Source organism: Marmota monax, unplaced genomic scaffold, assembly GCF_021218885.2.
Source record: "Marmota monax isolate L192 unplaced genomic scaffold, Marmota_monax_Labrador192_F-V1.1 WCK01_AAM20220418_F8-fsc00015, whole genome shotgun sequence".
NCBI lineage: Eukaryota > Metazoa > Chordata > Mammalia > Rodentia > Sciuridae > Marmota > Marmota monax.
Genome location: NW_026692194.1, coordinates 22,817,526 through 22,836,532, shown reverse-complemented (window position 1 = coordinate 22,836,532; position 19,007 = coordinate 22,817,526). Strand labels below are relative to the sequence as shown.

The 19,007-nt window shown below is 35.3% G+C and overlaps 1 protein-coding gene across 1 annotated transcript in view; it reads right to left on the bottom strand.

The window, feature by feature from the left end:
• Thada (THADA armadillo repeat containing) overlaps window positions 1–19,007 on the bottom strand; it is a 318,367-nt gene that overhangs the window by 269,317 nt on the left and 30,043 nt on the right. The window contains exons 16-21 of the mRNA XM_046425124.2: window positions 15,878–16,029; window positions 12,490–12,700; window positions 9,336–9,471; window positions 8,929–9,065; window positions 6,221–6,379; window positions 3,940–4,097 (exon numbers count right to left, since the gene is read on the bottom strand). Coding sequence (XP_046281080.2) covers window positions 3,940–4,097; window positions 6,221–6,379; window positions 8,929–9,065; window positions 9,336–9,471; window positions 12,490–12,700; window positions 15,878–16,029 — 953 coding nt within the window. The remainder of the gene's footprint in view (window positions 1–3,939; window positions 4,098–6,220; window positions 6,380–8,928; window positions 9,066–9,335; window positions 9,472–12,489; window positions 12,701–15,877; window positions 16,030–19,007) is intronic.

Sequence of the window (19,007 nt, the reverse complement as noted above, 5' to 3'; positions counted from 1 at the left end):
AATCTTGAGCCATTTTAACCATTGCCCTTTAGTCTGAATTTTTTTAATGAACTTGTCTTATGTCCCTTATTATCCTTCTAAGCTCTCTGAGGTCAGAGAACCACAAATTATTATTTTTTATGTCCCCACCATACCCATATAGTAAGGTAGCCAATAAACAGGTGACTAAAAGATGTGGTTTCATGATCAACTTCATTTCAAAACTTAAAAATGATAACTTCCAGCTAGGCAAGATGCCACATACCTATAATCCCAGCGAACTGAGAGGCTGAGGCAGGAAGATTGCAAGTTCAAGGCTAGCCTCAACAACTTTGAGAGGCCCTATGCAACTTAGTGAGACCCTGTCTCAAAATTTAAAAAATAAATTAAAAAAAAAAAGTAACTTCCATGCAGCACAATTCAAATTCTAAAAACTAATCAATCTTGGGCAAAATAAAATACAAAGGCAACTTTTAAACTTACAAATGCTAATAAACGTATACTCCATTTGTAGTCTACATAATGAAATGGACTACATAATGAAAAACTACATAATGAAAAACCCAGAGGGAATTTATCAACCCAGTTAGCCCTGTGCATTATGCAAGTTATAAACAAATCTAAAGTAGAAGTTCTTCTGGGCTGGGGATGTGGCTCAAGTGGTAGCGCGCTCGCCTAGCATGCATGAGGCACTGAGTTGGATTCTCAGCACCACATAAAAATAAATTAAAGATATTGTATCCACCTAAAACTAAAAAATAAATATTAAAAAATAAAGTAGAAGTTCTTCTAATAGTTGGCAATTATTTTATTCATATGATTTCTATGCCAACAATTACTAGTAGAGGGAAGCAAGAAGGAAAATTTTGCACAGAAGCTTCTTTTTAGGAATAAAAGAAAAGATATGTAAATGTATTGCTACTCCAGGTAGAGGAAGTTGTTTTAAAAAATCAGTAAGCAACAGGTATCAGATATCCCATGGAAAGAGGACCAAGAAAATGTATCAAGCAAAAGTCTGTATCAGCAAAACATCAAGCTAGAAACCTAGACACACACCAACTATCCAGGAAGCTGTGCGATAAGGCTGTGTGTACTTCCCACTCTGGAAGGGTCTCCACTTACATCCCTCAAAGCTGGTTTTATCTCTGCCTCTTATACAGGGACATTATGAAAGAACCTTTCATTACATGATTACAGTGCAGGAGGAAAGTCAGACATGCACTGAATGAACACATTTGCCTCGTGGAGCAGCGGGTGAGAGCATACTGCTTCACAAAAAGTGATCTAAGGAAAAGATCATTTGTTAAAACATTCAGTAGAAAATTGTCTTACTGCCTTGCTGCTTGCAAATATTTGCTTGAGTATTAGAAATTAAAAAAAATTCAACTTAAAGAAAAATTAAATGAGCAGTTCAGAACAAAGGCAGCACTGTGCCATGTGAACATGTCTGTGAAGGAGAAGAATCAGGTTCCTGTCCAGAGCTGCCACAAACCAGCTTTATGATCTTGGGAGAACCAGGTAACATCCAGTGGTTTCAGCTTCCTCCTGTCCAAAGGAGCTGGAGAATATCATCTCTGTGACCCTTTCCGCTCCAATAGTTTGTGACTACAACACTGAAAACTCGGAATTATAAACAAGCCTCAGTTCTTCTCTTCAAACAGCAACAAAAGCCCTCAAATTGTAATCTTACTTCCTGTTAGCCTTATTATAAGATATACTCACATATGTGGAATTTAAGTGGTCACCCCCTTTAACAAAGGGCCATATAATCAAGATGGTCTTAAGAAAACTGGGCTACAAAAGATATCTTCCCTGTCTTCTAGCCTCAAGCCATGAAATTTCAAATTATAATAGAATTATATTACTTTTTCAAAAATAGAGGGAATAATCAGTATGCTAGTCTATATGGAACAGCGTCCTCCATTCATTAATGTAAAAGCCGCCATAGTTGTTATTGCTGGTACTATAAAACCTAGGTTTCACATTCTCCACCATGAGGCTGGAATTCTGCCTGCAAGTCACGTCGCGGCCTCAATGTGTCCAGGTCTGTTGGAGTCACATTCACCTAGGGTGTTGACTCTTAAACTGGTAGTTTTGCCACTAGGCACAGCAGATCTAGCTGCAACGAGGCAACTATGCCCTTGGCAAGGTATACCTGAGGTGTGGCCAGCCATTCCAATGTAAATTACATTCTTCTCTGTCATTTATATTTTTAACTCTTAAAGGTATTAAGGACATGAGAGTAAAAGAAGCAAAAATTTTTGTTTAAAAGCAGTCATGTAACTAATTTCTTGATGACTTTGGATTTTCATGGAACAAATACTCCTAAACTGAGACATTTCTTTAAAGTCAGCAAGATCAAGAATAAAGTTTTCCATAGAGAGAAGTATTTCAATGCTAGAACACAATTATCACGTATATTTCTGATCCCTTGTTAAGCCATTAGTTTCTTCTCAAAACTACAGTTATCACAGAATAACGCACTGGAAAAACTGCAGGGCATTAGAATGGAAACTAAGGTTTGACCAAAAAAAAAGTCAGAATTCTAGTTTTATTCAAGCAAATCACCATTGGAAGTACTCTGTGATTTTTAAAAGCCCATCTTTTTATTATGTTATTGTTAGTCTGTGAGTTTTTTTACAAACATCTCTTTCATCTTAATTCAGAATCTTTACATAGTTATCCCACATAAATTCACTTACATTGCATAAAACTTTGGATGCATCAGAAAAGGTGTCAAGGCAAAATAATTTTCATAGGAAGCTCTCAGGTCTGCCTCAGTTATAGTGGAAACAAAATGTTTCCCTTAATTTATTTTTAATACACTCCAACAACCCCCCAAAAAATATATGTTTTAACTTGTCCTTGGAAAGAGAAGATGAGAAATCAAGGCACATGTTTATTTCATAGCAAGATGGTAAACATCAGTGAAGTAATCATTAATCATAACTGATTCCTAAGCAGAGATGTTGGCATTGGCGCTACAGCCAGTTACCAGCAACCACTCCAAGTAACTCTAGAACATTAACGCCTATTTGATTTGGAGGAGAATAAGGAACATAATGCTGCCCACAGTATACTGTTCGCCTTTGCCTCTCTCCTTCCTGGGGCCTTGCAACATCACAGGCCAGCTGTTAACCAGATGCAAGCACATGAGCCACAGAGTGTGAGAATAAAAATATTAGCATTATTTCCATGGAATGAGTCACGTGGTGATTATAGAAATAATCAGCATTAGCATACTACAATATTTGTTTTGTTCTTGAATGTTGTAATACCCTAGGGGAAAAAATTATCTTTATTTGAAAAAGGTTAAAAATGAAAGTATGTGTTATATATCTTTGCTGGAAAACTGTGGGAAATGGATTTGTTGAAACCATATGGAAAGGAAGAGGGAATCAATTAAAAACAGAAATCTAATAAATCTAAAATATTTCCAAATGAAATGCTTGTGGTAAACTAATTTCTTGTAAACACTGCACTCAAGTCCCTTGAACAGTCCCAGATGGTGAACTAACTTTGTGGTCTTAAAATAAAAGTCAGCCAAAAAAAACCAAAGTGACTACAACTTTATTATTGAAGTAGTGGGAAACATAAGATCCATAATCAACCAATATGTTACTTTGTATTCCTCTGCAAAATTTAAGAGACTTGGAGAGTTTTACTAGAGTTTCAACTAAAATTTAAGTTTATGTATGTTAAATGGAGGAAGAGAATTAAAATAATAATATCGCAGTAAAAAGTGAGGTTAAAAACTATGCTTATATAAAAATATTCCTAAAATGCCATAGTTTTGAAATGTACTACAGGTCTAAAATCCTAAGTTATTGTGAACTATTTTTCAGTTGACAGCTGTAAAATTTTATTCAAGAAAAATTCAAAAATTTTTTTAAAGTTGGATCATAAATAGAAGCTTGTGATTTACATCTTGACCAAAAATGATACCTGCTGGAGCCTTACCTGATCCTCTGTTAATAATCTATCAGAAGATTCTAGCATAGACCGCATAGGTAGAAGCTGGCACAGTGTGCCTAAAAGTAAAGCAACTTCCTTCATACTTCTCCAACAACACACCAGCACCATCTGAGCAGTTACATCACATGTTTTTCCTTCTTTACCTTAAGGGAAAAAAAAAAACTATTGCAACACTAGACACTCGATTACTCACACCCTAGGTTTCTTAGAACAAGCTTATTCATAATTTCCCCAAGAATAATCCATTTAAACAAACCAATTTGTTATATGTTCTATTTATTCAGGAGAAAAAAAATCTAATATTTGTCAAGCATGTGCCATGAGGAGAAATCATGCTAAGTATTTTTTAATTTGTTGTTTTCAAAATCAATTTTTTTAAAAAACAAAATATTCCTTCAAAACTTAAGTCTAACTTTTGGAAATTAATGAAACAAACTCTCTTTGCCTCTTTAATATCCATAAAGTATTATATGAATGACTAATAAATACACTTTCTTATTTATTTTGGCAAATATGGCTATTATATCAGTTGAGTAGAAAAGAACTTTATTTTCTATTTCTACATATTTATTTTTTCTTTCCTTTTGTTTTTTTTTTTTTTTTAAAGAGAGAGTGAGAGAGAGAGGGAGAGAAAGAGAGAATTTTAATATTTATTTTTTAGTATTTGGCGGACACAACATCTTTGTTTGTATGTGGTGCTGAGGATCGAACCCGGGCCGCACGCACGCCAGGCGAGCGCGCCACCGCTTGAGCCACATCCCCAGCCCTCCTTTTGTTTTTTATTTATTAGTTCTAATCAGTTATACATGACAATAGAAAGCTCTTTGATTCATTGTACACAAATGGAGCAGAATTTTTTGCTTCTCTAGTTTTGTATGCAGTAGAGTTACACCATTTATGCAATCATACATGTACCTAGGGTAATGATGTCTGTCTCATTCCACTGTCTTTCCTACCCCTTTGCCCTCTCCCCCCTCCCCTTCGTCCTATCCAAAGGAAAAATCAAAGGAAAAAGCTAGGTGCGTTGGTGCACACCTGTAATCCCAGCAATATAGAAGGCTGAGGCAGGAGGCTCATAAATTCGAGGCTCAGTAACTTAGCAAGACCATGTCTCAAATAAAAATAAAAAGGGTTGGAGTTGTAGCACAATGGTAGAGCACCCCTGGGTTTGATACCTCTAGTACTGAAGAAAAAAAATTAAAGAAAAATACAAAATCTCCTTCAAGATATATTTAAATCCCATGGTCAATAAGCTACAATTACCCTGATTTACTACCTTATTCTAGCTTTAGGAGTGTTTTAGTACTGACATTTTTAAAAATCCAAAATAAACTTTTAAATTAAAAATACAAATTAACAAAATAATATTTATACTGTAATCCCATGTTTTCTAAAAAAAATTCCACTAAACTTAAATGACAAATGTATATAAATAACATACCATAGGTATAAAAGAACATATACTAAACAGGAAAGTAGAAAAGGAAGTAATAAAAGTCAGCTTTAGTTTATTTTTAATTTGTATTTATCTCTATGTTGTGTGAAACTATTACAATAAGCACATAATAATAGTTTTTGTAATTTCAAAAATATAATTGCAAAGACAATTTTGTAAAACAATATCGCCACCTAGTGGAGAATGCAGAATATGTAATAAATCAAGAAACTACTGCTTCTGATGACTTCACAGTATCACAGAAAATTCAATAGTAACAACTAATGATAAAAACAAGCGGAAGAGACTGAAATTCTGGAGGCCTAGTAAAACAGAGCACCTCACATTTTGATGAGTACTAAAGTTTATTTCCATTAAAAGGCTATTCTACTTTAAGAACTTGCACAGCAGATACCAATGAACCCCACTGCAGGGAGATGACTGCTGCACCACTCAGATTCAAAGAGCAACACTGCTTTTACAGCACCTGGCCTGTCAAGAGGATTTTAGCACTCAAAAGCCTTCTGCTATACCACCTTGTATGCTGAACTGGAACACATCACTTTCTGGTTTTAAAAGTCTTATAAATTCATTCCTAAAACCAGATCATTTCCAAAACCAATTTTTTTTTTTAAAGAAAGACTTCATTTATTATATAAAAAAACCATTCCATATATTTTACTATTACTAAATCACCTGGGGCTGAAACTAAAACTAAAAGATAAAGCTGTTACTTGGCATGCATGAGGACCTAGGTACAATCCCCAGTACCATACAAAAAAAAAGAAAAAAGAAAAAACAATGGTTACATATCAACTTTACATATGTTACCTTTGATTTCTGCAGAAGTATCAATATTTGACACACTGATATTCAAGTCCTCCAAATCAAAACTATCACATTCTTTCAGTATTTTGGCTTGGTTGAAGTAATCGTTAGTATCTCGTGGCTGAATCTCTTTGAGAATCACCTGTAAGCGGCTTGCTGACTCTGCAAGAAAGACACGAAACTCCAGTTCCACATCACATGCAGATTCCCTTGGGGGTACCTGCACTCAAAAATTGTGTAATTTTCAACACCTGATAATAACCTCTATTAGAAGAGACAGAGTAGGTAATGTGAAAATTATTTGTATAGAGTCTTCATGATATTTAAGTAGACTTTTTTTTTTTTTTGGCGGGGGTGCAGTGTTGGGGATTGAACCTGAGGCCTTGTGCATGCTAGGCAAATGCTCTACCACTGAGCCACATCCCCAGCCCCCTTTAAGTGTACTTTTAAAACATGGCAATTTGGGCTGAAGATATGATAAAAAATACAACCATAACCATCCACAGAACAAAGGCTGCCATTTCATTTACATTGCTTCTGTGTTGTCTTAAGAATCTCAAACATGGGGCTGAGGTTGTAGCTCAGCAGTAGAGCGCTTGCCTAGCATGCAAGAGGTGCTAGGTTCAATCCTCAGCAAAATAAAGGTAAGGTGTGCTGGGGTGTGGCTCAGTGGTAAAGCGTTTGCCTCCCCTGTGTGAGGCACTGGGTTCCATCCTCAGCACCACATAAAAGTAAATAAACAAAATAAAGATACTGTGTCCATGTACAACTAAAAATATTTTTTAAATAATTAAATAAATAAAGGTTAAAAAAAAAAGAATCTCAAACATGATGCTTATCATGTGAAAGAAGTCCAATAAACTTCAATTAATTTTAAGAGGTTGTTTCCCTATCTGCAATATAATTTAAAAATATAAATGTTACAAAATTCTTTAAAATTAACAACCAAACAGTCTTTCATAATATAAGAATATCATGAAGACTCCATATTTGGCTTTAAATACATCATATAATATACTGCTTTCTCAGTGTGGTTTACACTCCTAGTATTACATTAAATTTCATTTTTACTCAATGAGCACTCACTAGATTAGGAGTAAGCTCCATGAATGCAACACTTTGTACACTGTGGAGTACCAGTGCCTAAAACAGAAACTGGTTCATGGCCAAGGTTCAATAACATGGGCTGAACGAATAAATGAATGGCTAGGTAATAAGAAGTTAGCCAAGCTCTGACTTTTTTTTTTTAATATACACATTTTAGTTGTTCATTAACCTTTATTTTATTTATCTATTTATTTATATGTGGTGCTGAGAATCCAACCCAGGACTTCACACATGTTAGGCAAGCACTCCACTACTGAGCCACAACCTCAGCCCCCAAGCTCTGAATACCAACAGGTAATCATGCAGAATAGATGAACAAATCAAAGAACAGGTATTAGCCATACATCTATTATTTATACTTATATTTTAGGTACTGTTGGAAATATAAAGATTCAAATTGCTATCATGAAAAATATAAAGATTCAAATTGCTATTAAGAAAAATATAAAGATTCTAATTGCTATCATGAAAATACAACCAATGTGTTATGCTCATTTGTCTCTTCACTGAAATTCTGCCCCAAACAAACTTCAATAGCCATGAAAAAGTAACACTAGCCCAAAAGATACCATACAAAGATGAGGAAAAATCAGAATAAAATTTCAAGGATCCTGTTCATTTATTCTATGGTTCTTGGGAGGTTTTTTCCAAGAAATTCAGAATGCATGACAGATAACATGGGGAAGAAGAAGGAAAAATAAAGACAATCAAAAGATGAGACAGAATTTTTTAAAAAGTCTGTGAGCCAAAGATATTTTAAAACTCTCTACACAAAGAATTTTAGCATACCCTATAGGCTCTTTCTACAATAGGTAACTGAAATATTCAAGACCTTTGATCCAGAATAATCTGGTATTTGCCTTATCCAAATATCAGCTATAAGACTACATGTTTTGGGCTGGGGCTGTAGCTCAATGGCAAAACGCTTACCTAACATGTGTGAGGCACTGGGTTCAATCCCCAGCATCACATAAAAATAAATAATTTTCAAAAGTTAAAAAAAAAAAAAAGACTACTTTTTTTTTCATGTACAAAGAAAGAAAGCTAAAACATTAACCTAAATAAATGTGTCTTAGCATCATGAACCAACATATTATCCAACTTATTATTATTTTTTAAAAAAGCCAACATTTTCTATGTAAAACACACTGCTCCAGGCCACTTTAAATATCATCCCAAGGTATTTCATTGTATGGACAGCATGTGTTCATAATATACTCAGACTCTTCCTAATAAAAGGCTCTCATCTGCATTACAAAATGCATTCACAAACTTTAACCTGAAATATAAATTTACTTCATTTTAAAGGTACACTTTATGTTTGTGCACATCTTTAATAGCCAATCTTTTTGGACTTGTTCAAGTACCCATGCATGCCACAGTAGGACCTCCCAGACACTAAGCTTGGCTCCTATCCTTTCAGTAATTGTTCATTCACTGATATATTCATAATCAACAAATATTTACTATTTATCTTCTTCTACAGGCCTTTCTTATTTTCTCAACTTAGCTTTTATATCTCTCCAAAGATATGATTACCAAAGAAGAGAGACAGATGATATAATAATCAAACAACAGCACTATAGCTCTCTTTGTCTGCTGACCTGAATCAGTGTCCATGGGGATGAGGCCCTCAGGGGAGGAGCTCTGAATGACCGGAGACACCACAGCAGAAAGCCTGTAGGACATGGATAGGAGCTTCTCCACCAAAAGTCTCCACTCACTCACCAACTGCAGGCTGCTGCAACAAGGAAATTAGGGACACTTATACCAAAAGCAAAAAACAAATATTAATAATGGAAATTGATACATAAAAGGAGTTTAAAGAATGTAATTGTGTTAATACATGAAATACTTGAAACACAAAAAAGTATAAACAGATTTATAAGTCTAATTTTCTATTCTCTTCAAGGCAGCAGACTACATTCCATTCCCAGGACACACTGATAAGAGGCGAAAGCTGGGGCCTAAGTGTGCTTCTGAGAGGAGAGGCAGCTGTGGATGTTCTTACTTTAGAGGTAACTTCTGCAGGGCTCCTGTTATACAGTGAACTCGCCCATACATTGGAAACGATGCCGCTGCCTGAAGCAAGGAATTTTCAGCTTGAGCTACCTCTTCCTCAAGATTTTCCATCAAGCACTTGATAACTAGAAAAAGCAAAGAGAAAACAATACCCATTTTAAAACACATTTATAAATTTATGGACAGCAAAACACTTCCCACAAAAACACTCAACTGAACTTCATACTTGAACCAGAAAGAGATTTTTCAAGGTTATCTGGCCCACTGCCCATTTCTAGTTAAAGATACTAGTTAAAGAACTGAGTGTCTTCCCTAATTGCCTGGATTCATTATGCATTCACTCTGAACCTCCTCTAGCTGGGGTATCAAAGCCCAGGTCCGTGTGGCATGTGCTAATTGGTCAAGAGATAACTTTTAATAACAGCTTTGGTGACACATATTTCACACACCATGCAATTCACACATTTAAAGCATACAGTCAATGGTTTTTAGTATAGTCAGAGATATAGGCATATACCACATTCTAGAACATTTTCTTTATCCACCCAAAGACCTTTACCTATTTGCAGTTTCTTCCTCTCTGCACCTCTATCCTTCCTCTGCCCTCAGCAATCATAACCTACTTTTTGTTCCTATAGATTTTGCTATTCTGGGCATACCACATAAGTGGAATTACACAATAAAAGGTCTTCCGTAATTGGCATCTTTCACTCAGCATAACATTTTCCATGTTCACGCTGCCACATATACAGATGCTTCATTCTTTATTTCATATGGATGCATAATAGTTCACTGTATGGCCATACATTTTTATTTATCCATTTATCAGTTGATAGACATGTGAATTATTTCTACTTTTTGGCTACTATAAATAATTCTGCTATGAACATTCCTGTACAATTTTTATTTGGGCATGTTTTCATTTCTCCAGGTATTTGTCTGTTAAGGAATAAATGTTTGTGTCCCTACTCCTAACCCCCAACATACATATAGTATTTCTACTTTTATTTTAGGTACTATGGGAAATATGAAGACTTAGATTGCTATCATGATGATTCAACCAATGTGTTATGCTCATTTGTTGCTTCTCTGAAACAGGACAATAGATTAATAAATTGTGGTAAATCTGTACAACATATACAATGCTTTCAAAATTATGTGAAACCAAATTTATGACCATACATTGGTGGTAAAATTAAAAAGGAAAACAAAATGAAAGATTAAGTAGAATAAAGAAGAGTCTTCTTCTTCTTTTTTTTTTTTTTTTTAGGAGACGGGTGTCTCCCTATGTTGCTCAAGGCAGGGATCCTCCTGCCTCAGCCTCCAGAGAAGCTGGGATCCCAGGTATGGGTCACTGCATCCAGCTAAGAAAACTGAGGAGTTGTTTTTTTGTTTGTTTTGATTTTGTTTGGGGAGGTTTTTTACTATTGTTATTTTGTTTTGTTTTGTTATTCTGAGATCAAACCTGGCCTTAGGCAGGCTAAGCACATGCTCTACCACTGAGCTTCACCTCTAGCCCTTCTTCTACTTCTTAAGCTGTCGTCACCTAACTAGAGAACAAAATTTATGAAGCTTTTCTATTTCTGTTACTTAAACCTTATTTACTCAAGTGTTCTTTGCATGTCTGAAATGAAGTTCTAAAATATCTTAGGCTGGGATCCTAGCACATGCAGGGCCCTGGGTTCAATTCTCAGCACCACATAAAAATAAGTAAACAAAACAAAATAAAGGTATTGTGTCCAACTACAACTAAAAAATAAATATTTTAAAAAATAAAATATCTTAAAAGACTTTCTGTGACGCATGCGCTCCCCAGCACACCCCAATTGCAGTCCTCTTCCGACCAGGGTCTCCTTTTGAACCTAGCCCTGAAGCAACTAAAGTGGGCAAATATCGTCTTCTATGATTCTGTCATCTCTCTGCGGACTTAAAGGTCACGTTCCCACCTGAACTACCTATACCTCCTACTTTTCTCCCACTACAGGTTTCATCATGGCCTTTTTTATCATCTTGAGAAAAATAATTTGCAACTTTCTTTCTATATCTGACCTATATCTGGGTTGCAAAATTTGTATCTAGCCAGGCACTGTGGCCCATGCCTATAATCCCAGCAACTCAGCAGGTGGAAACAGGAGGGATGGTGAGCTCAAACCCAGCCTCAGCAACTCAGTAAAGATCCTGTCTCTAATGAAATATAAAAGGGGACTCAGTGGTTAAAGTGCTTAACCTGGTTCAATCCCTGGTACTAAAAAAAAAAAAAAAAAAAGTATCTATTCATATACCCACTACAATTCCAAAATAAAGATTTACTAGCATAAAATTAAGACTATAAATCCCAAACAAATATTTGCTGAAAACCACTAGATCTAACCCATTTCAGACCCAAGATTTTAGAACAGGCTATATAAAAATATAAAAGGGAAGGGAGCACGACAGTCAATCAGAACATAAACTCCTACAGATAAGGGAACTCTGCTCTGTATAGAAATAATGAAGCTGATCTGTCTATAATGTGGTAAAATTTCTGCAGAATAAAAGAGTAGACATTCGATAGAGAAACAGGTCCTCTTTTAAAAAGTACTTTATTAGGGCTGGGGTTGTGGCTCAGAGGCAGAGTGCTTGCCTAGCATGTGTGAGGCACTGGGTTCGATTCTCAGCACTGCATGTATATAAATGAATAAAATAAAGGTTCATCAACATGTAAAAAATATTTTTTTAAAAAAGTACTTTATTAATGGACATTTGTATATCAATTTATTTAACAAAAATTCTCTGTTTAGAAACAAATATTATAGCTGAGTTCACTGTTTATTCACAAAAAAAGGAACTGCAGGCACTTATATGCTGGTAAACTCTTAAATAAAAAAACCACAAGTAAGGCTGGGGTTGTGGCTCAGAGGCAGAGCACTTGCCTAGTATGCGTGAGGCACTGGGTTCAAGCCTTAGCACTACATAAAAATAAAATAAAGGTATTGTGTCCACCTACATCTAAAAAATAAATGTTTAAAAAATTATTAAAAAAAATAACATGAGTAAATGTTTAACCATGAGATAGTCTAACCAATGAATGGTGAGAGAATAAGATAATGGTTTTGATTACAACAACAAAAAAAGGAGCAAAAGGTCATTTCCTCAATACAAACCCATCAATGTGTTCCTTTCCACCACGGCAGCAGATTTTTCTCCATCACCACATGCGTCCTGCTGGGGTGTAGCCACAGAAAGGGACCAGGGCAGAGCATCCTGCCAGATTAAAAAGCTCAGCAGGTAGGAGGCTGTTACGCAGTCATAGGGTTTCGTGCTTGTGCTGAGCTCCAGAGCTGCCTGGAATAAGCCTTGCAGTTTCTCAGAATCCTAGAATGAAGTACAGTCTCAGTCACTGCCACGGAAGAGTTCCAAGATTTGATGGAATAACACATAATTAAAACCACAGCCTACCATATAACTAACTCAATATGAAGATTAATTTATTTTCTCCCTGAATATGTTAGTTTTTCTTATAGCAATTGATGATAATTATTATTAGTTCAGAGATTAAGATGCTTAAAATGCTTTCAATTGGAAAATTCAACACTACAAGCTATCATTCGTTTATTTATTTATTAAGGTACTAGGGATTGAAATCAAAGGCACTCAACCACTGAGGCACATGCCCAGCCCTATTTTGTATTTTATTTAGAGACAGGATCTCATTGAGTTGCTTAGCACCTCACTTTTACTGAGGCTGGCTTTGAACTTGTGATCCTCCTGCCTCAGCCTCTTGAGTGGCTGGGATTACAAGCATGTGCCACCATGCCCAGCAGCTATCATTTTTTTAAAACTGAAGTCTTTCTTCAGCAAAAGTGTACTTTTTCCTATAGAAATTCACTACGGCTACAGTCAAATCACCTTTGTTGTTTCTATAAAATGTAATCTTTTTCCTCACAGTTTATGTTTTACCTGGCCAAATTATATGCTGCCCTTCTTCTCCGTCCCCTTTCCCATAGAGGTAGTTCAATGCAGAAAATTAAAAAGCCATAGGGAGGTTATTCATTGTGAAATTCCACATATAAAAGTGGGAAATTAAGTAATCAGATCAGCCTCAGAAATCTGCATCTGAGCTCCCACACCTAGATCTCCTATAAATATCCACTCACATAGTCTATCCTAAAGAAGCCAGAACAAAGAATGGTTCACTGCAATAGTCATGGAAGGCCCTGGATGGACAACAGGAGTCATGGGTCCCAGTTCTAATTCAACAGCTGACAGGCCATGTGCTCACCACTCTGGAAATCAGGGGTTGAATTCTCAATACTATTCTGATTCTACTAGGATTATTCCATAATTGTCTAGTACATGGGGAAAAATTTTATAACCTTAATTTTTAGGCTTATTATAGATATTTAAAGATGTCTTATAATTTCAAAATAGTAGATATCTAATGTGCTGATTTGATTACCAGTTTAAGTTCTTTGTCATTTGATATGTTTAATTTTCTTTTTTTTTTTTTTTAATATTTTTTTTTTTTTTTAGTTTTTGGCGGACACAACATCTTTGTTTGTATGTGGTGCTGAGGATCGAACGCGGGCCGCACGCATGCCAGGCGAGCGTGCTACCACTTGAGCCACATCCCCAGCCCAATATGTTTAATTTTCTATGACCTAAACTTAAAAATAGTGGCCAGCCAGGTGTAGTAGTGCACGCCTGTAATTCTAGAAACTCAGGAAGCTGAGGCAGGAGGAGTACAGGTTTGAAGCCAGCCTGGGCAACTTAATAAAACCCTGTCTCTGAATAAATAAAAGGGCTAGGGATTAGCTCAGTGGTAGAGCACCCCTGGGTTCAGTCACCAATACTTCCTAAAAAAAAAAAAAAACAACTCAAATTTAAATAAATAAAATATATTCAGTAAGGCCTTGAATGGTATTATTAAGCAATTAGTGGAAAAAAAAAAGAATAAATAGACTTTGAAATCTAAATATCTTTGCTCTACCATCTTAGATCAATCAAAATACAACGTAAAGACCTACGCTCCACAGAAAGAAGGGCAGTAAACCAAGTGAGTGGTAAAGACATATTTAGAAAGATATGTCATCACAAATATGTATTAAATATAGGATACTTAGTTAACATTTTTAAAAATCTTGAACACCTATTCAAATGACCAGTTTACCAACATGCAAGCCAGACCAGAGAGAATAAGCAAAAACCTACAGCAAGTCACGTGTGGCACCAAATTTTCTGAATTTTACATTAGTGTCTTTATAACCAAGTGCGTTTTTACCAAATTAGAGATGTAGAGGCTCCCTAAAGGCCCTGCATAGCTTATCTAAGAATCAGGTCTTTTACAGATGTGCTACAATATACCTTCTTCACTCCAAAAACTCTCAAAATATTTGCCAGAAAGGAGGCATAGCCTTATATGTGATATAAGGCTACAAGTAATGAATGGTAAGGGAGTAGGAGCTAATAGAGGAAGAGTCTCTTATATTAAAACTCTATAGGGTACAAGAGTTAGCAAACTAAGCACCAAAGAACCTTCTGCTCACCAGGGCACCTAGAAGATCACAGGCACAGGTAGACACTGGAGAGCAATTCCCAATTTGGATCCAAATCAGAAAAGATACCCTGAGATCTTGCAATGCCATAAAAGCCACAGAAACAAACACTTTGCTCTCTGGTATGTGCTCCTACAGAATACCACTACACCTACAAGCTGGCAAGCCCTAAATACAGCCTAAGGCCCTGACCATGCAGAGCTCAGCAGCAGGCAATCTTGATCTCTACAGCACTCTAACAGAGAGCTATAGCAAAACTCTAGAGCCAGTACTCTGCTGATGACCCCAGCAGACAGCCCCAGAATACACCTCAAGTACAAAGTGAAAAGCGTAGTGAGGGGGTTCCTGCAGACCCACCCCATGCTGTGCCTTCACTGCCTTCACTCTGAAGCCCATATTTGGCTCCTACTCCAAGACAGGAAGAGCAGGGGCTTGAGCTAGGCGGAGGCTAGGGCTGAGGCCAGAGTCAGAGCAGAACACTTGGGAGAGAATAGTTGCTAACCTCAAATACTCTTTTTGAGTTTCAGTCTCTGTTTAGCTATTGCTTATTGGAAGACCAGAAGCATGTTCTCTACCCTATGTACATTCAGCTTCCCAGGAACAGGAAGATTAACTTAGAAAACTCAAATTACTGTAAGTGATGTGTTTTGATCAAATATTACGTGGCCACGTGAACTGGGGAGACTATCGTTAACTGAAATCTACTAGTAATCTTATAAATAATAAATCCTACTGCTTCCTATACTACCCCTTTGAACAAAGCAATTTAAAAAGAAAAAGAAGAAGAAAAAACCAGGCTCACTGACTTGGACTTTCTCTTTTGCAATATTTCTACCCCACAACAACAGAGACATAAATGACTAAAAGAAACAGTCAAAAGACATAAGAGGACAGACACAAAGAATCAAGATAATTCTCAGACTGTGTTATCTATGCTAAAATAGTACATTTTCATGCCTATATCATATTTATATTTCCATAGGAAAAGTCCAAATACCTGAAATTGTACAGCTGCTATTGATAATTTCATCAGAAGATCAAATGCTAAAGTTTTCACGTCTTCAAAAGTACTGGTAAAACATTCTATTAGTATTTGGAAACGATCAACATCAATATCAAGGCTCAGCTGATACACTGTCTGGCCTCTACCTAAAAAAAAAAAAAAAAGTTAAAATGAATTTAAAATTTAAATTTAAGGGGCTGGGGATGTGGCTCAAGTGGTAGCGCGCTCGTCTGGCATGCGTGCGGCCCCGGGTTCGATCCTCAGCACCACATACAAACAAAGATGTTGTGTCTGCCAAAAACTAAAAAATAAAAAATATTAAAATATTTTTTAAAAAAATTTAAATTTTTTAAAAAGTTAAAATGAATTTAAGAAAAAGGAAAACAACCTTCTGAAGTTATCAAATTTATAGAAAATTAGTTCAAAAATCCACACTTCATACTTCACTCATGATACTACTTTACTTCTTACTTTGCCAGACTAGCATAAAAAGACTTTTCCATTAATTTATTTCTTCATATGACAAAATAATAAAAAATTTCCAAGTAGGAAATAAGCTTTATAAAGAAATTTAAAACAATTTCATTCTTTTTCAAAAGGTATCATATAAAAGATTCCTAAGTAATTTTTAAAAAATAAATAAAACCAAATAAATTAGGAACATATCTTTTGAAAAATCTTCATAAAACTTCTTGATCTAGTATGCCACAATGAAATCCATCATTCTGCATAAATAATATGCACCAATAAAACATTTTTTAATTTTTAAAAAACTTGACCTAGAATCCAAAGTCCTACTGTATTTTAGAATGAAATGACACAGAATAATGTTATTTTTATGTTTATCTTTATTTGAGGTTTATTTTAATAGGGCATATTCTTATGTCTTATTATTTTTATATTCACCCCCCCCCCCCCGCCATATTCCTGGGATAAATTCCACTTGGTCATAGTATACAATATTTTTAATACACTGTTGTGTTTCGTAGTGTTTTGCTGAGAATTTTTCTTCTGTATTCACAGGGAGGGATATTGGTCTGCAGTTTTCTTTCAGTATCTTTGTTTGGCTTTGGTATCAGGGTAAAGAGAGCCTCACAGAATGAGTTAGGAGGTGATCCCTCTCTAATTTTGTGAGAGGCTAGGAGGGACTGGTGTTATAAATGTTTGGTAGAATTCACCAGGGAAGCCCCTTTGCTGGCAGGCTTTTTGTGGTTGTTGTTCTTTTTAGTTACACATGACAGTAGCATGTATTTTGACATATCATACATACATGGAGTATATCTTCCCATTCTTGTGGTTGTACATGATGTGGTGTTACTCTAGTCATGGGCTGATAGGCTTCTGATTAACTATTTCAATCTCTTGTCACAGGTTTGTTCAAATTACTATTTCTTCCCAAGTCAGTATTTTTTATGTTTCTAGTCACCTGCTCATTCCAGGAGATTGTTCATTGTATTGACTTATTATCCTTTAATTTCTGTAAGTGTAGAAATGTCCCTACTTTCTTTTTTTTTTTTTTTTTTTTTTTTTTGTGGTGCTGGGGATTGAACCCAGGGCCTTGTGTATACAAGGCAAGCACTCTACTAACTGAGCTATATCCCCAGCCCGAAATGTCTCTATTTTCATTGCTGATTTTAGTTATTTGCAACTTTTTTGTTTTTTCTTAGTCCAGCCTAGCTAAAAATTTTGTCAATTTTGTTGATCTTTGAAAAAAAAACAAGCTAACTTCTGGTTTTGTTGATTCTCTATTGTTTTTCTATTCTGCATTTTATCTATCTCTGTTCTAATCTTTACTATTTCCTTCCTTCTCCTTGTTTGAGGTTAAGTTTGTTCTTGTAATTTCTTGAGGCATCAGTTAGGTTACTGACTTGAGACCTTTCTTACTTTTTAATGTAGGAATTTACAGGTACATATTTCCTTATGAGCACAGCTTTTGCTATATTCCATAAGTTTGGGTATGTCGTGTTTTCGCTTTCTTTGATCTCAAAGTATTTTCTAACTTGCTTCATGATTTTTTTTCTTTGACCAATTGGGTAAGAGACATTCAAATCTGAAGTTTTCTCTTATACTACTATATGAAAGTGCTAGCATTCTCCACTGTCCCTGGAACTCTCTATCTCCCACTTGTCTTCCTGAAATGTTTTTTTCATAGAACTCATCTCCATCTGAATTTCTACATATTGTTAATTACTGTCCGTCTCACTTCACTAACATACAAACTCCAAAAAAGGAAGCACTTGCTTTCATACACTCCATTATCCTTAGCTGTTTGACATATAATAAGCACTAAATTAATACTTCCGGAACAAATCCTCTTAATCTAATTGTAGAATTCAATTTCTCACCTTGAATATTGTGACATTTAATTCTACTTAATGCATGTGGACTATTCTTCATGGTCTAGAATACAATTGAGGAAAGGCAGAAATCATTTTGACTATTACCAAATCATAGTTCTTCTATACAATAATGTAAAACCCCCACATTAAAGCTCTTGTGATGAAGATAAATGATGAATTTGCATTTTCCATCCTATATTTCAAAGTCATGGCTCTTCAGCCTTCTTTAAAAGTTATGGAGGTAGTATGGCTTGCTACATTTGCATTATCCCCACGTTGTTTAATTAATATATGACATTATGACATCAGAAACAGCCTAATTATATATATTATATATAAGTATATAATAAGATATATATATAGGGCTGGAGTTGTAGCTCAGTGGTAGAGTGCTTGCCTTGCACTTGCAAGGCACTGGATTCAATCCTCAGCACCACATAAAAATAAATAAATAAAATAAAGGTATTGTGTCCATCTACAACTAAAACAAAAAATATTTTTTAAAAAATAAGATACATATAGATATAAAATAAAGTTTCCATATAAGAAATTTTCCATCTTCCATTAGGAAGATAACTTAAGTTGTTCATTTTCAAAGTATACTTAAATATATTAAATTTTTCTCCTGACAGAAAAATACATATCTAATACAGTCTAGTATTTTCCCCATATACTTAGATTTAGTATAAATACATTAAACATGCAAAAAAAATTTTTGTTAAATGTGTAAAGTAATTGATCACTCTCAGATAAACCTGAAATTCAGTTGTAGCACTGCTGAAATT